Source organism: Protopterus annectens, chromosome 4.part0 (genome assembly GCF_019279795.1).
Source record: "Protopterus annectens isolate FY-2018-M chromosome 4.part0, PAN1.0, whole genome shotgun sequence".
Lineage (NCBI taxonomy): Eukaryota > Metazoa > Chordata > Ceratodontiformes > Protopteridae > Protopterus > Protopterus annectens.
Genome location: NC_056733.1, coordinates 699,030,365 through 699,051,581, shown reverse-complemented (window position 1 = coordinate 699,051,581; position 21,217 = coordinate 699,030,365). Strand labels below are relative to the sequence as shown.

The following is a 21,217-nucleotide window of genomic DNA, read 5'->3' as shown; positions in this document are numbered from 1 at the left end:
AAGAAGCATGACACAGCCTGTGCTTCTACTTACACTAAGTGCTGCCTGTTTTCGTCTTATCCTTACTCCACTCTCAGATGTAGAAAACAACTTGAATGCTTTCAGAAAACATATCTTAGCCAGTGTAAAAATGATTCTGTTTTTATTGCTTCTCTCTATAGAAATATGAGAACCAGATACAGAGTTGCCTTCAGCTACAGGCTTCTCATGTTAGACCACAAACATTTATTTGCTAAAGGAAAACTGTTTATGATATTCAATGTTCTTTTATTTACTTGTTTCCACTTAAAACGTGTTATTAGAACAAGCCAAGGGCCTTAATCTAGTCATTCCCCCTCTGCAAAAGTAAGAAAAAAGCATATCAGTTTTATTTATATCATGTTCTGTATACTTTTATAACTCATCCTTCACCTCAACAACCTAGGATTATAGCCTGCTATCTTAAACAAGCTTTTGTCCGGGCTTTTTTCTCTTTTTACAGTGCAGTGCCATTTCTTAAAACTAAACAAGAAGAAAGAAGAAGGAAAAAGGGAAACCTATTTACTTTAATATCCTTATAGCACATAAAAATAACTGAAAATGCTTTACTATATAGCATGCAGTATAGGTCATGTTAAGAACAAAAATATTTTTATTTATACTTATCTCTTTCCTTCATCTTCCCCTCTCCTTAATGTTCTACTAAACATTAATATGAAATAGGGTTTATGCTTTGGAGTCTCCCACAAGTTTAACAAAATCAACAAAGTTCAATATTTCCATTTTTTTTTTGTTTCACCATATTTCACAAATGTGATTGATGTTTTGTAGTCCCACATTTATTCATTCATTAATTTCCAAGTTGCTGGTTTTCTTCCCATTGATCTCAACCTATCAACTCCAATCTCTGGTTCATTTCCGACATACTCCTGATTCTTCTAGTCAACTCCCATGTTTTTCTCTGTCTCCAGCATTTTCCTTTGGAACACTGAAAAAAAAAGGTTTCACTAGCATAGTCTCTATTATCAGAAGAATAAGAATCAGTATTCCTTCTGCCTGATAACTCACGCTTTGTTGGACAAACTTTTTTATTTCCTCTTTAGCACGTTCTGCATCAAACATTACTTTAACTCTCCAGGAAAAAAATATTCTGAAGATAGTTAGATACAGCAACTCGAATCTCACACCTGCCTCTTGACATTCCCTGATTGCTGGAATAAATTTAGACTTCTTCTGCCTGGTGTACACAAAGCAATCATTTTCCACAATTACTCTACTGTCTCCAACTTTTCGTACTTTGTCCTTCTGCCACAGTTTGTTTTTTTTCAGAATCAACTGTTTCTGCTGGTAAGACTGCAACTTTAATACTGGAGGTATTGGCTGCTTTCTCATAGTCAGGTTTGGAGCATACACATGACATGTTCTTTCAATTAACAAGTCTTGCTGTGGAATACTAGTCCCATTGCTTATTTGTGCTTTCATAAAATTAATACAGTCTGTTTATTCCATTTCCTCTGGTACAGCAGAAAATCTCAAGTTTTCCCTACATACTCTGTCCTCTAATTCTGCCATTTTTTTGAAACATCTCTTCTTGGGCAGTCTCATACTCAGCCAGCCTTTTCTTCAGTTTGACCTTTGAGTTTTGCAGTTTCATCAGCTCATTTGAATATCTATTTAAATCTTCTTCCATTTTTCCAGCCTTTTGTTACTTGAGTTGATATACTCCTTCAGTGTTCATTTAATCAGCTCTGAGCACATTTGACTTATTATTTTTTCCTCTAGACTACTGGAAGTTATGTCTTGCACCAAAGCTGGAGCTTAAACTGCTTTTTGCTGAACAGCTGCAGGATTCTTCCCAGACAGTATTTCTCCTCACCTTTTGTGGTTGATCTTTTTTCAAGTTCTCTCTTTGCTGACATCCAGGTAGTACACTTACTAGCCAGTAACTGAAATTTACCCAAAAAGACGAATTCACTGGCTTTATTTTCTGAGTTTCTGTTTTTACATTGGGAGAGCTGAAATTAAACTGTTCCTCAATGGTCAGCTATTTTGGAAGTTCAGCAGTCCCTGATGTTATTATCTCGTCCAAGGCAACACTGCACTTGTCTGTCTTTGTATGGAATTTGCCTACCGGAGAGGCATCTGCTTCTCTTTTATAACATTATCAAAAACATAATAAAATGTTAATACAAAAATGTGAAAAAAAAGGAATGGTTTCCAATGGAGTGCTTAGTTTTCCCTCACACTGGCAAAAAATGTTAAATGCTGAGCAGACTGAGCTAAAGATGACGTCTCGCTTTCCGGACTGGCAGCAAGAAAGTTCAAGGATTTTCATGCTAATACATTTGTTATGTACCAGCACATAGATCTGGTGCCTAAGTCTAAGATTAGACATGTGACACTTGAGGAAGGAGGGTCTAAGCTTAGGAATAATGGCCAAATGAACAGTATCCTTGGCAGAATACATCCTGTCAGCATTTGTGCAACAATGATCTAATGAGGAACATCTTACATTTTTCACATTTTCATAATTTTTCTTGTTTTTAAGTCTTTTTGCTTAAAATATCCTTGTCTATAGCTTAAACTAAGGACATTAAGTCAGGCATCTACCTCTTAAAAAACAGGAGAAATGTATATCTTTTAATTCTATATATAATATGATCAATATACATTTACATCTCTTCCAGCAGAAACATATCACATTATATTAATTTTAGCTTACTTCTTTCCAGTCTTAATTTTGTTACAGTGTAAAACTTGAATACATCAAACTAAGAAAAAGTACCCTTTTATAAATATCACTAGCACATACAGCAGTCAATGATAAAACTCCCCTAACATTTATAATACCCGCGAGTGCATACTATACATAACTACTTTAAAAATAACATGCAGTTTACATCAGGAAAATTTGTACAGATATTACTAACAGACACTGTTTTATTTACGGTTATTTGTTTAGTCTATTCAATGTCCTTCTAAACATTAATGGCATTAAGTGGGATTTATGCCTTACAGTTTTCTGACCAGTTTACCACAGTCATCAAATGTCTAGTCTTTTTCATTCACTTCTTGTAGAAACACAAATCACATGTCTAACCTACATTTAGTGGTGCCAATGCTTTACAGTTTATTCACTTATTCACTGATTTCAGTTTGTTACTGTTCTTCTTTATCATCTTAATCTCTCATCATTAGTCTCTGGTCTGAGTCTAAGATATTTCTAATGCTTCTAGTCAGCTCTTGAACTTTTTTATGTTGGCCAAGGATTTTCTTTTGTAATAATAGAGAATGTTTCACTGGCAAAGTCACACTCTGGACTTTCTTACTGTCAGAAAACTGAGAAGCAGAATCCCCTTCAGCTTGATGCCTCACTCCTTGTTGGGCAAACTTTTGTATTTCCTCCACAGCCTGTTCTGCATCCAAAAAAGTATTTGATCCTCTTGGGGGGAGACCATGAAAACAGTTGAATATAGAAATTTAAATCTCATATCTACCTCTTGAAATCCCCTGTTTTCTAGGATAAACTTGCTTCTCTTCTGCCTGGTCTACAGCAAATAATAATTTCCCACAAAGAGTCTACTGTATCAAACGTTTAATACTTTTCCCTTTGGTCACAGTTTTGTAAAGAGTAGCTCTTTCTTATGGTGTGATTGCATCCTTACTAATACAGATCTCACCTGTTTTCTGATGGTTTCATTTGGAGCATACAAAAGGTGTACCAAGGTATACCCTCTCATTTATGAAATCCTGCTGAGGAACACCAGTCCAGTTGCTTATTTTTATTTTCATGCAATCTGTTCCTTCCAGGTTCTCGAGTATAGCAGGAAACCTCAAGTTTTCTCTGTGTATTATTTTCTGTGCTATGATACAGAATCAGAATTGCCTAGACATGGTAAGGCCTTGCTGTCTCTAATTACGGTGGCTGCCAAAAAAGCAATTACTAGAAAATGGAAATCAAACTGTAAACCACCTATATTACAAGTGGTGAATATAGTTAACAGCAATAAAACAACTGGAATTGAAATCTTTAGAAACAGGAGCAAACTACATAGGAAAAAATGGAAATTGTGGGAACAATACATACAGGGGAGGAATGAGGCTTAAAAAGAAAGCAGGACTTAAATGCACTATGTAATGTCTGACTGAAAACGATTGAGTAGATTATAAGTGATGTATAATGTTTGCAACTGGGAGTGTGTCAGTATGGTTTTGTGATGTAAAATGCTTGCAATTAGGATTGCGTCCGTGTGCTTTGCTTTCATTTATATAAATGTATGATTGCTTACATTGTACGTGATAGTAAAGATGTTTCTTGTTTAAAAAAAAAAAAAGAATCAGGATTTGAATAATTTATGTAATGCTGCTTAGGTTATATTATATATAGCAATATTATTAATTGTTTACCAGGAAAGTTTGATTTGGAACAAGCCGATTTTCAGCAGAGGCCTGGGGAGAAACACTCCAGATGCATGTCTTTGTAACATGGGAGAAAAACGGAACACCTGGAGGAAACCCACATAAATGCAGGGAGGATATGCAGACTCCACACAGAAGGAACCCCAGCCGAGAATTGATCCACAAAACCTCTTGCTGTGAGGCGACAATGCTAACCGCTTCGCCACTGCGCTGTCAAGTTTGATTACTTTTATATAAATGGAAATGTGCCTACGTCACAAGTGATAATTCAATACAGGTGTTTAAAAAAAGTTTTCTCTATGCAGTCTGTTTTCTAAATCTGCTATTTCCAAAAATAGCTCTTCTTGAGAAGCCCCATGTTCAGTCAGTCTTTCCTTCATTTTAGTCTCTGATTTCTGCAGTTTTATCAGCTCAGATGAATAGCTAGTTAAAGCTTCTTCCATTTCTCCAGCCTGTTTTCATTTGACTTTATATATTCTTTCAGTGTTTCGCTTATTGTAAATACCTTGGAGTGCACATGATTTATTGGTACTTATGTATTATCGCAACCACGCTTTCTCGGTACTGTTTTATTACTGCAAACACCCTTTGTCGGTAGCCCATTGAAGTAGTTAGAATAACAGAGTTTGTCTTAACATGCATGTTATAAAGGATGTGAAGGCTGAAACTCAAATGTGTATAATTTTTTACCGATTTACCGCATTAAAAAAAGAAATTTCATGTGGAACACAGCAACAAAATGACGTAAATATCTGAACAGTTCACACCAACAAAATGAGATAAACACCTGGTTAGGTCATACCCATATTTTGTGCCAACCACCATTATCAGACCGTGGGACGTTACCTCACCTACCTTCATGTCCTATATTTTGAATATTTGCTGATAATTATACAAAACAGATTAGCAAGGAGGCTTTCTCGCTAGCTTCATATTTTTGCAACCACAGTTCCTTGATAGCCCGTTGAAGTTGTTACAATAACTGTTTCAATTAACATGCATGTTCTGAAGGATTTGAAGGCTGAAAGTCAAATGTATATAATTATTTAGCAATGTAGCTGAAAAACAGTTTTTTGTGGAACAGACCAACAATATCAGTTAAATATCTGGACAGTTGACACGTATGTTTCATGACTACAGTATCCTGATTAAGGTGGTTGCGGTAATACCTGCTTTGGGCATTCATTTCAAGACTTAACCCATTAATATTATGGTAACAGGGATTTGGATTGCATGGCTATTCCACTGCTTGGCTGCGTATACTGTGGAGCATGGAAAGAATAATTATTACATATAACGTGCTGCTGGCAAAGTGTGGTTGCGATAATACGTAAGTACCAATTTATTTTCCCTCAAAAATACTGGAAGATGTCTGCTGTACTACAGATGCAACCAGAACTGCTTTCAACTAATTAGCTCCAAGGTTATTCCCAGCTAGAGATTTTCTTCTTATTTTTGGCTGATTATCTCTGGTCTTTTCTAAATTTCTTTGTTGCTGGTATCCAGGCAGTATAATTACTATTGCACTGGCTGAATTTTACCTAGATCAATAACTTTTATTAGCTTTTTAAACAATTTATCTAATCAAAATGCTACTCAGTCTGCATCTACCCTGGAAGTCTTTCTTCCCTTCTCCTTGGTAAATAAGATATAACCATTCATTAAGGACTTCCATATTTTCCCTGTACTCTTATATCCATCCTGTTCTTTTCCAGCTAAAATAGTTCTGCCCCTATCCTTTTACTTTGTACTATGCCCCTAAAGAATCTCTTGCTCCTCATTCTGATTTCTGCTGCCAAACATCTCTCTCTCTCTCTCTCTACTGTAGCCTGATCACTCGACTTCTACAGATGCTTCTTTTCTTGCTTCACAATACCGCTTTCTGGCACTCACAACCTCCCTTTATTTCCATCTCTTTTAAGCCTCTCCTTCTCTCTTATTGCTCACAGAAGCTTGCATCTTGTCCTGCCTTTACTTCTCTTCATTTGACCTTTAACAACTGATACTGACTTTGCAAAAAGAGGCATAAATGACACAAGACAGGAACAGATGAGACAGACAATGACTGGAGTATGCCTATTGTGCTTCCATGTATCCCAGCACAGACTTACAGTAAAACAAGTTGTTTCCATATTATGTACTCGGTTATTTTTATGGAATTCAGATTAAAAAACCTGTGTATCTTACAGGGTGTGGTGATGCTTGTGATGGACATAGATTACAATGTAAAACCATGATATGAAATTTTAAAGTGTTTAGTTACTCCCATGCCACAGATTACTTATTTTATGCCACCATCTGGGTGCTGATTTTGAAGTAATCCACCTACTCTAATCTTTACAGATGTTTTTATAGTAACAGCTAAAAAAGACATATGGTATTTTTTTCAGTGGCAATGCAGTTTAAAGAAAGTCAAGGAAACTTTGACCCATATGGTTAATTTGATACAGTCAGTATATTTTTATACATTGGCCAGACAGCAGTTGGCATGTTACAAAATAACAATTACCTGAATGGGTACGTAGTTCAGATTAATAAACTGAAGTGGAGTCCAAACTTTCCAGTTCATTTTCAGAGCTGACCAGTAACTAGATTTCATCTTATGTAAGAACACGTTCACGTTTTTTCCCTGGAATGCAGACAAAAAAGTGACATATTTATTTTTTAAAGAAACATAAAAAGCAAAAATATAGTTATAAGCATGCCTATGTGAAAACCAATGGCATTCTCTGTAAATCATCACCTTTACCTCCTTAAATCCATGTTTTCTATATCATTCAAAGATCATCTTTGAAATGCAGTGCTCTAGCTTCTTAAATTCAGCTATTATTATTCAGCACATATTTCTTTTTCACCCAACAAGCTGATATATTCAATTTCACAGTACATTAAATATGTAACCAGAGAAAAGACATCTTTAATGTATTTTGATTCCAGGATCATTATGTGCCCACTTTAATAATACTACCAAGGGACTGTGGGAACTTTCTGCTGCCTCACTTTTCCTATTTGGGGATTAGAATGTGATAGCTTACCTACTGTAGCAAAATGTGAGTTACCTGGATTGACACTGTGCTTTGCTTAATGTGTTTGTCACAACTCATTCTTCAATAGATCTATGGAGATTCAAGAATCTTGAGGGAAGGACATATACACATTTGGCAGATCAGTCAAGGACCTTTATCAGAAATGGCTTCTGTCCTGCCTTTGCTGCATTGCTATCTATTTTTTCAGTAGATTTTCACTACTGTAATTTTACAAATCACTCAGCAGCATAGCTCTCAACTGTCGAGATATTTGCAGAATGTCCATGTTTTTGCCTCATGTATTTGGTCTGTTCCTCATAAAACTGGATTTGACATTTAACGAAGACAGACATTCAAGTTTCAGACTTCATATCCTTCAGAAAATACACGCTAATGCAGATCCTGTTGTCCTAGCAACTTTATAAGTTTATGAGAACAATATTTAAAATCTGTCCCTATTTTTAGGCCTTTGTTCCCCATTAGTTTTGGTTTTGTCCAGATTTCTTGCACTAAGAAACTAAGAGGTATGCTCAGCAGTAACACTTGGGGCTAGTATATGATTTAGGAAAGACTGGGCTGTTACAACACATACACCTTAATTTTGGTGGAACGATGAAGCTTTTACCCAAAACGTGAGGAATGACTTGACCTTTTTATTGGAAAACAGTATAGTGCAACCAGTTTCTCTGATCTACTTTTGAGAAGCAGTAAAATTATATCTATATGAAGTACTTTGAAAATGTATTTAAATTCCAAGTTTAATGACAGAGGTGTTCAGATTCTATATTTAGCCTGCTAAAAGTAAATTACAATAAATAAATTCTATTTTTAACACTTTATTAATAAAAAAAAGATTTATACAACACAGATATATTGTTTAGAAAAAAATGGGTCTTGTCTAATCCTGGCTAATAAAATTGTCAAATCTTTAGAAAATAAAATACATTCCCATAAAGCTAGAAATAAAATTGTCAATAAGGATGGCACTGGTGGTATCTTAGATCCAGTGGACTCCACAAATAATTGTATAAGGGCTTATTTTAGTTATTTATATAATTCTCAGTGGGAATAAGAAAAAGACAGGTTAAGCTATTGGCTAAAGAACCACCCCCCAACAATATAAGGATATGTTATTATCTGTCTTACTGAACAGGATTTATGCATTTTAAGAATCTTTAACAAAAGCAAAATACCAGGACCTGGTGACCATCCTTAGATGTATATATTTCAGTTGTATATATTTTTTATTCCAATACTAAGTTAATTAACTTTATGGTAACAGCTGGATATAAGATCCCGCCTTCAATGTTGCAAGACAGACTGATTGATTAAAAAAGAAAGCTCTCAGACTTATAAGTAGAACATTTTCACCCTACTGTGATACAATAAGATAACTATTAAGGCAGTAAATAATAAGACATCAAAAAGCTTGCCAAAACTTACTTGTAATGGTCAACAGGGTTTATACATGGATAGAAAATGTCTCAGGCAACAGTCCACCTACAACAGACTTCAATGATAACTGTCACTAAAAACTGGGAGAAAAACGTGTCAATGCTTCAAAGGAGTTTGACATAGTGAAAAGGAAAGTACAATTGTGTAAGAGGTTACCACAACATTAGATGTTCGACTGATCACTGCTGCAGTATTACTAATAAATGGGATATCTTTCTAAGGACAGCCCTAAATCCAGCCAGCATATCAAAGCCTAGGTGACTTCCTCCTGTGACGTATGTTGAAGGTACGATCTAAGCACATGAAGCCAAGGAAGAACATAAGGGATGTAAAGATATGAACAATCCCAGCACATTCTTGACCTCAACCAGGAAAAAAAACACAGAATAAAGGCAAAAGAGAGAGAAAGAGAGACAGAGAAAGTCAAAATATATACAAATATAAAGATATGAATGTGGCAACTGGAAGCTGGGGAAAAGAATGTGAAAGTCTTCCTCAGCTAAAAGCCACTAACGAAACAAAACTGAACTATAAAGGTATAAAAGGCAAGGATGTAGAAAAAAGTTTTCTTTATTCACGAACCAGTTACTGTAAACGCTTTTGGTCGCACTTCAAATGTGCAACCTTCATCAGACAACAAAATAGGTTAATTACTTAAGGAAACATTTAAAAAGCCCACACAAATGACATCATCATTTCATCAGCTCACCAGAATCAAAATTTTAAAGCAAAAATTCCCCCTTCTTGACCTAAAAAATGTGTATACACATTCATTACAAATCTTATCATTTGATACATTATATACAAAAATTGATTTAAAACAAATTAATATACACAATTAATATCAATTCTCTCATATTTATGTCATCTAAATATTTCATAAAAATAGAAATAAAAAATAAAAAATACATAAATATATCAATGAATGTTATGTAATACATATGTGCATACTAATAGTATGTAACAGAAAGTACACCATACTTACACAAAAACACACCATATGTTTCTATATTTACTGTATCTCTCTAAGGTCTTCAATTTGAGCATACATTTCAGAGAACTAATTTCATTAAGTCCGGGAAACATATAGGCGTTTGTTAACAATTGCCACCACAATTCCTTTTGTTCTAATTTTAGGGACCAAGGACCACCCCTAGGATTGACTTTCACTTGTTCAATAACCAAAAATAGAAAAAAATGGTCATTATGGTCATTAATGTGTCTCGCTAAAGCATTAGTACAGTCTTTTCTCATTATACTGTACTGATGTTCATACACTCTCTGCTTCAAGTGACGTTCCGTCTTCCCAATATAAAATTGGGGACACAGCTGACACTCAGCCAAATACACTACACCGTTACTATTACAGTTGAACTTCTCCTTTATGTTATAGTCAACCAAATCCAAGGTAAATTTATTGGTGACTTATATGTTTACACTGGTTGCATGAACCACACAAACATCCCACCAGGTCTAGTAGATGCTACCCAATTTCTTTCTATCATACATTTAAGGGTGACACCCCATTTAAACACAACCTTAGGAAAGACAGGTACTTTATTCCTAAGGCTGCCATCATCCATCAGCAAGGTCCAATTTTTACACAAAATGGACCGTACATCACATGCATTAAGGGAAAAAGCTGCACTGAAAGTCAAAGAAAATTTATCATTAGTTCCATTTACATTTATATTGGTGGTCCTTTCATCTATACTCAATTCATTACTAGATCTTGAATATTCCAATGTTTCCATGGAATCCAATAATCCATTATTAAGTATAGGTTTAAACCACCCAGAATTACGTTTGTTGGTAAATTCCACAATCAATATTTCCAATACGTCAGGAGGATATCCTCATAAGATAAACATTCCTTTAAGAGTCTCACAGTCAATCAAGTAATCATTATCCAAAGTTATCATACGGGCAGCCCCTGACTAATTGTCCTTTTACGACAGACCGTTTCTGGAAAAATGAGTGGGAACTCTCAAAATGTAAAAAAACAATTAGAACATGTTGGTTTACGGTAAATTTTTGCTGTACAATGCCCATTCATGCTATCTTTCCATAATTAGACATCCAAAAAGCTAATTTCATTAACATGAAATTCATGGGTAAATTTTAATGATCACTTGATTGAATGTGAGACTCTTAAAGGAATGTTTATCTTACGAGGATATCCTCCTGACTTATTGGAAATATTGATTGAGAAAGTTACCAACAAACGTAATTTTGGGTAGTTTAAACCTATACTTAATAATGGATTATTGGATTCCATGGAAACATTGGAATATTCAAGATCTATTAGTGAATTGAGTATACATGAAGGGACCACCAATATAAATGTAAATGGAACTAATGATAATTTTTCTTTGACTTTCAGTGCAGCTTTTTCTCCTTAATGCATGTGATGTATGGTCCATTTTGTGTAAAAATTGGACCTTGCTGATGGATGATGGCAGCCTTAGGAATAAAGTACCTGTCTTTCCTAAGGTTGTGTTTAAATGGGGTATCACCCTTAAAAGTATGATAGAAAGAAATTTAACATCCCACCAGGTCTTTTTTCTACATCCTTGCCTTTTATACCTTTATTCCTCAGCTAAAAGACAAGAGAAGAAAGGGGGATAATGGAGGGTAGTTCGAAATACTACAACAGCAATCAGTGGGACATCTACATTTTGGTAAGTTCTTACACAACTGTAGTATGCATTTCCTTTGATCATTGTCACAGGGGGATAGCTATTCTATTCAAAGCAGGGTTTCAAGTTACTACCTCTGACTATAAACCACCTCAAGACTCTAATGCCGAAATCCTCATCTCTAAACGTCTGCTCAACACTTTCAAATCCATTTATATCATCTGTATCTATCTACCTCCCAGTAATAACAACACCACCTTAGAAGATGCCCTTTGCTGGCTATCTCAAAACTTCCCCAAGAAACTATAATTCTAGGTGACTTTAATATCGATTGGAAGTGGTGCAGCACTGACCACCCCACCACCCATATTAACCTATATGTTTTTTCTCAAACCATTATCTCCCCTACCAGGATAAACAAGCCCAATATGACAGAAAGTACCTTAGATTGGATACTCATAAATAATCATCTCCAGACATATGAAGTAGGGACCCTCCCTGATGATGTAAGTGACCACTCAATTCAGCTACATTATCAGGCATAAGACCAATATACCCGTCCCAACCACATTCAGGACAATTCGGACCAAGAAAAACTTTAACCCTGAACTCTTCCAAAGTGAACTTAGGGCATGCGACTGGTCACCCACAAAATACCTCCCACTTGAGGAAGCCATAAAATACCAATTCTAAATTCTAGCCATACTAGACCATCATGCACCAACACGTTCTATCAGAATTAGGACTAAACCTGCCCCATTGCTTTCAAAAGAAACCAAGCAAAAAAATCCATCTTAGAAATAAATACTGGACTAAATGGCAAACCACTAAAAACCCTGTAGATCATCAAAAATTCAGACAGCTGAGAAATGACACAAATAAAGCTATACTTTCAGATAAAAGAAACTTCTACCCACAACTCCAGCAAACTCACCAAAATAAACCACAAAAATTTTGGGCGAGCATTAACCAACTACTCCACCCAGGTCAATCCATTACGCCAAGCCCACAAGGCACAGATCAGGAGAATTCCAAGCAAACTGCCAATGCCTTCAATACCTTTTTCACCGAGGCTATTCAAACACTCGCCAATCAGCTATCAACTGATAGCTTAACTCTACTGACCTCTAATACTAGCCCACCCCCTCCATTTCTCTTCCAGCCAGTCCCAACATCATACATTCTTATCCTTATAAAAAAACTGAAACCATCCACTCCATCAGCTGACCAATTAACCTGCAGAATACCTACAAAAAGCAGCCAAATCCATAGCCTATCCCATTTCCATTCTGATTAATAAACCCATCAGTGAAGGACACATCCCAACTATCTGGAAAATCTCCCACATTATCCCCCTATATAAAGGTGGCAACTCTGACGAATTTTCTAACTACCGTCCCATAACCTTACTTTCTCCTTTGGCAAAAATAATGGAAAAATGCATCCATAGTCAATTACTTGACCATCTAATCCAAAATGACTTACTTTCCAGGTCTAAACATAGATTCAGGCCATTCCACAACACTACCACTGCCCTCCTATCCTTTACTGACTGTATTAACAAAAACCGTAACAACAATATGCTTTCCTCTGCACTCTTCATCGATCTGTCTAAAGCATTCGATATGGTTAACCACCAGATACTTATAAATATCCTCAAATCCCTGTCACTACATGCACTGGCTATAAAATGGTCCCAATCCTACTTAGACAACAGACAACAGGCTGTGCTATGGCATAATAATTTATCTACCCACCTCCCCATTAACCTTGGTGTCCCTCAAGAGTCCATATTAGGACCTCTCCTATTCTCAATTTTCATCAATGACCTTCACTTAGTAATTCTTCAAGCTACATGTATACAATACGCAGATGTTTGTACACTTATATGCTCAGCCACATCTACATTTGAACTGCAGTGCCTAACCCAAAAGGTGTTTAATACAGTAGAACAATGGTTTACACAGCGCTGCCTCCTCTTGAACCCCCAAGAAACAAAACTCTTGCTCTTTACTCCTGCACAGAAGTCCTCTCCAATAGATTTTACAGTAATATCCAATAATGGTACTCTCATATCTCCAGATCTAACTACCAAACTACTCGGAATAACTATTTACAACAACCTTAACTTTGACGCCCATATCAACAATACACTAAAAATTGTTAATAGAAAACTAGGCTCTCTCTACAGGATCAAACCCTTCCTTTCTCCAACAGCTAAAATAACTATTGCTCACACTCATCTAATCTAAACACTCCTCTATGCCTCGCCCATATATACTAATCTATCAAAGAGTAACCTCAACAACATGGAAAACTCCTGCAATAACATTGCCAGATTTGCCACAGGCAATCCATTTAGAACCCATCATTGTTATAATCTAGAGCAGCTAGGATATCTTGAGCTACAAAATCAGCTTAAATTTCACCAACTGACCATTGCCCACATGACCCTTTATCAACCTTCCAATACTCCTATACTTTCTACCCTCATTATCCCCTACAAAAATCTTAAAACCTTACTTTCATCACATAACCTTCTAGTAAATATATGTAAATCCAGCAACATGGCTAGTGACTCTTTGTTCTCCAGTACTGTTGTAAAATTCTGGAACCTTCTTCCCAGTGAATTTTCATCACTGTCCTCTATATCACTTTTCAAAAACAAACTGAAACTTTTCCTCAGAACACACTGGTTATGCCCCTGTACTAACCCTGACTAACTTGCTCTTCTTACTAGGTTCTGCTTACCCACTACTTCTCAGTACCAAGTCCTATTTTCCTTGATAACAAAGACAACTTTATCTTCTAGATAATGCTACTGTTTGTACTGACATCGTCTGTGGATACTTACTTTAATACATATGTGATAATTTGTTAGACAGTTATACAATGAGCTGCCATCATAGTTAAATTATGTACTGTACCTGCATTGTGTTATTAAATTTGAGTTCTCGGAGCTTATCTCCCCGGGTCTCTACTGAAAATGGACATATATCCAGTTAGACTAGCCCGGTCAACAAATGTAAAATAAAATAAAATATATAAATAATGAATGGGAAGATTTCCAACGCTTTCTAGATACTGAGGGAGGTGAAGTGAGAAAATAAACTGGGGTCATCTAGCAAACCCAGCTCTAACCCTAGAAAAACATCAGTTTTATAAAGCTTAGTGACCGTATATGGAAGAGCAAGTGGCTACTTCGAGGATGGATTTAGAATCAAGATCTCAAAAAACACTACAGAAGAACCAACATCTCTGGCAGAATGGGCCTTAACAAGACATGGGAGCACTCTCCCATGGATGGCATAGCAAAATGAAAGACAGCCATCTAGAATTTGTTTGTTTGTTTACAAAATAACTGAACCAACATTTTGTCTAGCATGGAAATAAAAGTTGACTTGAATTCCCAAAAGACATAGTTTTGGCAAGGTAAAATCTGTGCTGCTTGTATTCATCCATGGAATGCAGGATTCTGATACACTGATTTAAGAAGAGTTCAGTAACCACCTTAGGCATAAATGATGGGTTGGTTCTAAAAGTAACCCTCTCCTTGTGGAAAATTAGAAAGTGAGGAGAAACCATAAGCGCTTGCAGTTCAGAAACCCTCTTAGCTGAGGTAAGGGCTACAAGTGGGACTGCTTTCAAGTGTAGAACTTAAATGAAGAAGAGGAAGCAGGCTCAGAGGGAGGAAGATTTAACTTTTCCAAGATATAATTCAGGTCCCAAGGAGGAGGAACCAATCATCTTGGTGGCCTGATGTGAAGGATGCCTTTCAAGAACTGTTTGACTTTAAAATGTGTAGATAAAAGTGGATCTAAAGGTAGGCAGGCTGAGATTGCTGAAATATGTGCTTTAATAGAGGACTATGCCAGCCCTGAATTCAGCAGCCCATGTGTAAGGTAAGACAGAATGACTGGAACACCCATTTGATATGTGTCCTGTTTCTTCTTTTGGCACCAAACAGAAAATCTTCTTCACTTGGAAACATAAGATTTTCTTGTAGCAGGTTTTCTAGCCTCTTGTAGAACATATAGCACGTTGTCTGGAAAAAGATGCCTAAAAATCTGAATCCAGTAATCCAAGGGGTTAGATTCAGAGTTTGAAGGTTTGAGTGAATTAGAGAACCTGTTTGTTGCATGAGCAAGTCCATTCTTTGAGGTAACTGGTGATGACTGCCCTGGGTCAGACGAAAGAGAAGGAAGAAAAAGTGCTGTCTGGGTAAAAGGGTAGTCAACAGCAAGATTTTTGGTTTCTCCTTCTTTATTCTGAGATCAGGGTGGGGTGTGGCGGTTATAGAGGAATCTCCTCTACCAGGAGAAAGACATTACTTCCATTTCCCAGGCATCTGATAATAGTACTTTAGGACAGAACAGCCTAAGATATGGGAGTACCCCAATCATGAGCAGTATACAAGAAGATCTCTCTGTTCAACATCCATTCATGAGGATCTGCCTTGAATCTACTTAAATAGTGTGCCACAGTGTTCGTCTCTGAGAGGATGTAAGCTGTCTGTAGGGACAGATAGTGTTGAATGGCTATGTCCTAGACAGTCACAGCTAGTCTGCATAGGTGATAGACTCTTGTCCCCTTCCTACTTGTTTACATACCACATAACAGTAGTGTTGCCTACCAGTACTTGGACTGGGCCTGGAGTCCTAAAATGATGTAAGGATTGCTAGTCTAGAATCAGTGCTTTCATCTCTTTGATATTTATGTGGTCCCTCCTGTCTTGTTTTGACCAAACACCCTGGACAACATGCTCCCTATGCCAATGAGAAGCATTGGTGCAAACTTCATGGCAGGGAAAGAGAATCAGAAAGGGCACTCCTAAACTGAATAACATCTGGTTGGCCCATTAAAAAAAATCCTTCCTGATGATGGACAATAGAAGAATTTAGAAGTTCAGAGAATGGCAATATTGTGTCCAGACAGACTTCAGATGCCACTGAGTCTTCCTGATGTGGAGTCCGGCAGCAGGTATCATTCTAACAGTGGAAGCCATGTACCCCAGGACTCACAAAATCTTTCTTGCTGAGGCCAAGTCTAGGAGAAGACGAGACTGCAGGTAGTTTCTTAGTTATTACATTTTTCCCTGTGGAAGAAATGCTGTCACTGAAACAGTAGTGAGCCTGCAATTTGGAAACACCAGATCCTGGGAAGTGAGAAGAGTCAACCTTATACAATTTATGGCAAATCCCAGGTGGTGAAAGAGGTCTATGGTAAGTCTGGTTTCTGCAAGAAGGTTAGCTCTTGAAGAAGCAGATTATCCAGAGAGAGGGAAATAGCAATGACTAGAGCTAGGCAGTTTATGAATACAGCTGGGTCAGTAGAAAGCCAAAGGGAAAAACAGAAAATTGAAAATGAAAAAAAGAAGAAATGCATACCAAGTTAAAGTTAGCTTTATTTACAGATGATTTTAGTCTGTACTTGAGAAATCCAGAAAAAGAGTAGTTCAGACATTTTGAGGCAGTTTCAAGTATTTTCAGGATATAAATAAATTAAGATAAAACAAAGACTACAGCAGTAAGCTTTGTATCCACACACCAAATGGTTCAGTATACTCATAGTTGGGGGACATGATAAGATGAAGTATTTAGGTGTATGGATTAAAAAAGATTCTTTTATGACAGATATGGATATGTGGGGAAAAATAAAAGACAATACAAAAATTGAGAAGCTGAAATCTCTTGATTACAGATACAGATGGTACGATACAATATGGCACGATACAATTAGTAAAGGTGTTTGTAGTCCTTTTAGTTCAATATGCAGGTCAGACAAATTTTTATCAACCAGAGAATAAGTTGCATATATTAATTAAGACTTGAAGGAATTTATGTTGGAGGGGAAGAGGGCAAGAGTTAAATGGAATAAGGTGATCTTCCTCACAGAACAAGATGGTTTAGGATTAACTGATTTGAATGGATACTTTAGAACAAAGTAGTTAATGCTCATTTAAATAATGCAAGCAGAAGGTTATAAATCAAAGTGGAAAAGGATGATGATGAAATAGGGAGGGGGTTGAGAAATAAGATCGGAGTAGGATTTTGGAAGGAGCAACATAACAACCATACGTAATCTTATATTCAGAAAATGGCAGAAGGTATTTTAAGAACCAAGCCAACATGTGAATGGAGAAAGGAGATTTTGCCCATAGGGATAACTGTAAGCCGGGGTATAGAAAATAGACAAGAGGGACTTGAAACTTAATGGAGAAAATTGACAAAGGAATAAAGATACTGGGAGTAAATAACTAGACAAGGAATGGTATTAAATGGAATGAGGCTAACCAAAAGTTTGGACTGCAAGTTAGAGTTTGCTTTCTCTTCCAGGGACTGATATCAGAGTCTAGACAAAAGGAAAGGGACAGAAGAGTGCTAAGTGAAAGACTAGCTCTGGTAGAGTTTTTATTTGAGTCTAGAACAGAAGCTGCTGTTGAAAATGGATAATTAGTACAGCATAAAAATATTGCACGATCACTATAAAAATCAACCACAGGAGATTAGAAAATACTGGGAATAGACTGGAAAGCAATTTACCTAGGAACAATGAGAGGACATCTGTATGGCTCCCAAGTATGCAACAAATTTCTGAAGGTTTAGGATTTTTGCTTGGAAGTGCTTGCACAGATATATTCATGCTTCACATAATTTTTCCTTTGGTAGACAACAAATGCTACTGGTGTGATGGAAAAATCAGAAAAGTAACCGGGAACATGTTATTTTTGGGAGTGTAACATGTTGGCAGATTTTAAAAATTCCCTACAGAGTACTCTGTCAAAACGTTGGGGAAGCAAATGGTTGTAACTAAGGAAGTGGTTCTTTTGAGTTGGGACACAGGATCTGAATTGTTTCTACATATAGTAAAGCCTTACTAAGTTTAATGCTATTGGTTGCCAAAAAAACAATTAATAGAAAATGGAAGTCAAAATCAAAACCAGCTGTAACTGAACTACTGAATACTGTAACATGGATATGAGAGCTAGAGGTGGGATACTGAGAAAAGGGAAGGAGCACATTCCACAGAAATAAATTGAATTTGTGCGAACAACACATGCAGAATAATGTTCAAGAGCAGGAGTGAGGTTTAAGCAAATGAAGCAATTGAGTAATTTATGTAACGCTGGAGTGAATAATTGTTAAAAAGGAAGAAAACATGTATGCAATGTATAATGCATGAATATGACAAATCTTAACATTATTTGTTTTAAATGTATGCATGCCCATGTGATAATACAATAAAGATGTTTTAGTTTTAAAAAATTGCATAAATTGTTAAGGAAACAGTTGTTGCTAGCTTGAAGTGTTCTTCCAGGTATGGAAGGAATATTCAACAAAAGAGGTGGGGGTTGCAGACTTTAAATCAGCAAAGAAACAGGAGAAATGAAAGTTGCATGAAGGAGAAGAAAGAGGAGCACAAAGACTCTTGGTTGTGTAGAGAAGTGCCAAAGTTATGAAAGAAGATTATTAGGTAATGTTTCTCATGTCTTAAGTGCCAGTGGGTATTCAGTTCATATTATGGGTTTAGAATGTGTCCTTAGCCATGTTTTGCTTCTGGTAGAGAAATGTATACTTGTTAGACAAACACAAATGGGGGATTCAATAAACCCTACATGGTAGCAATGAGTTTTGGATTCAGTAAGTCCTGCGTAGAAGCTCGCACCCCCACGCAAATAAGGTAAACACCTTGGCACACTAATTGCAGCATAAGCAGCTGAACTGCATACTAATCAACCAATCCAACATTGTGGAGCTATTCAACAAGCTATAAAGCAACCGTGTAGACTCTGTGCTGACTTTTCCTATAAATTCCAAAACTTCTGGAATATGGCCATGGAAAGGAGTCTACACAGACAGAATGTTAGGGGCTGCTGCTGCTTTAATTCATATGTATGTGATACAGGCTGAAGCTAATGCTGCTGCTGCTGCTGCCAATAGGCCCAGGCCGAAAAGGAAAAGAGTTTTCGGGCCCCATTCAACTTTTCACAAACTACATGACTTGGAAATTGTAGAGCACTACAGGGTGGATAGGGACACACTACAGGAACTCTGCGACTTCTGCCATCCTCAACTCAGAGCCAGAGCCAACCGAGGGGAACCCATCCCAGTGGAGACAAAGGTATGTGTAGTACTTAGAGTCTTAGCTATAGGTACCTTTCAGAGACCAACAGGGGACATACTGGGGGTGTCTCAGGCATCAGCATCCAGGATCCTTCACCAATTCCTGAATGCTATGCTCTAACATGCCAGTGACCACATATATTTTCCCTGTAGTTCTGAGGAGAGGGCCAGAAATATGCAGGAGTTCTACCGTGTACCACTCTACCCTGAAGTATTGGGTGGGTGCCACAAATTGCACACATATAGAACTTAAGGCACCACCCAGGGAACAGGGCAGGCTCTACAGAAACAGAAAGAGCTACCACTCTATCAACTGCCAAGTCGTGTGTAATGCCAAGGGAATCACCTTGAATGTGTGTGCTGGCAAGCCTGGCAGTTACCACGACTCACATATCTGGTTCACCTCCCAATTGTAGCAGATGTTTGCTGGGGGGGATATCCCACAGGGTCATTTACTGGGGGATACAGGCTATTCACTGGAACCATGGCTGATGACACCCATCAGAAATGCACGCGCGCGCGCACACACACACACACACACACACACACACACACACACACACACACACACACACACACACACAGAAGAATGCCACAATAAGGCACACACTCAAACCAGAAATATCATACAGCAGGTGTTTGGGCTACTGAAGTCATGGTTCCAGTACCTAGATACATCTGGAGGAGTCCTGTAGTACAACCCATGGACATGTACAGAAATATTCACAGTATGTGCCATGCTACAAAACATCATCCTGAGGAAACAGCTTCAGCAGGATCAGAAAGGGGAAGAGCCACATACCCCACCACCAATGCCAAGGTCACCACAGCTACAGGCAAATAAGGAGTCAGAGGGGAAACCACCAGCTGCTGTGGGTGTAGGCAAATGTATGCATTCTCAGTATGCCTTTGCATTGGCTAAGAGACAACGCACAGCACACTCACTCATCAGCTAGGGGCCTAAAACCTTCCTCCTACACACATACATACAGTAAAATTGATGCCAAGCAACTCACACAAACTTTACCTACCCATGTATTGGCTGTGTACTGTTTGCATTAGACAGACTCAGCCCTGAATTACAACTGTGTCAACTGGTGTCTTGAATCTGGAGTGTATTCTGTAATAATATGAATGAGTGTCATATCCTTGTATCTCACTAATTGGTATTGTAAGCAGGTAAAATGTGGGAGACTGTTACATAAATGATCTTAACATGTGACAGCAGAAACTTATGTGAATTATACATATCTATTATTAAGTAGTAGGCCTCAGGCATCAAAGATTCACACAGTCGTACCCTTCAAAAGTAGTGATGGTCACTGCATGGCCTCAATTTAGCACCATATATTTGTACTGGGAAATCATTAAAGAGAGAAATTAGAAAGTAATGACACACATTGCAGGATCTGACTTTACAACTCTCACAAGGTCATTCACAATAAAGATGGGAAATTTTGATCAGCTGTCTAACTTTCCAAGGCCAATATAAGTCAAAGGTAAAAACACCAGTTCAACACCACAAATGCAGATATACTACGCAGTAAGTCAGCTATGTACCCTGAGCTTCAGACAG

General features: G+C 37.2%; 1 protein-coding gene across 1 annotated transcript in view; it reads right to left on the bottom strand.

Moving 5' to 3' along the window:
* The window catches only part of PXMP2 (peroxisomal membrane protein 2), a 439,334-nt gene that overhangs the window by 38,781 nt on the left and 379,336 nt on the right, over nucleotides 1-21,217 (bottom strand). The window contains exon 5 of the mRNA XM_044068667.1: nucleotides 6,908-7,027. Coding sequence (XP_043924602.1) covers nucleotides 6,908-7,027 — 120 coding nt within the window. The remainder of the gene's footprint in view (nucleotides 1-6,907; nucleotides 7,028-21,217) is intronic.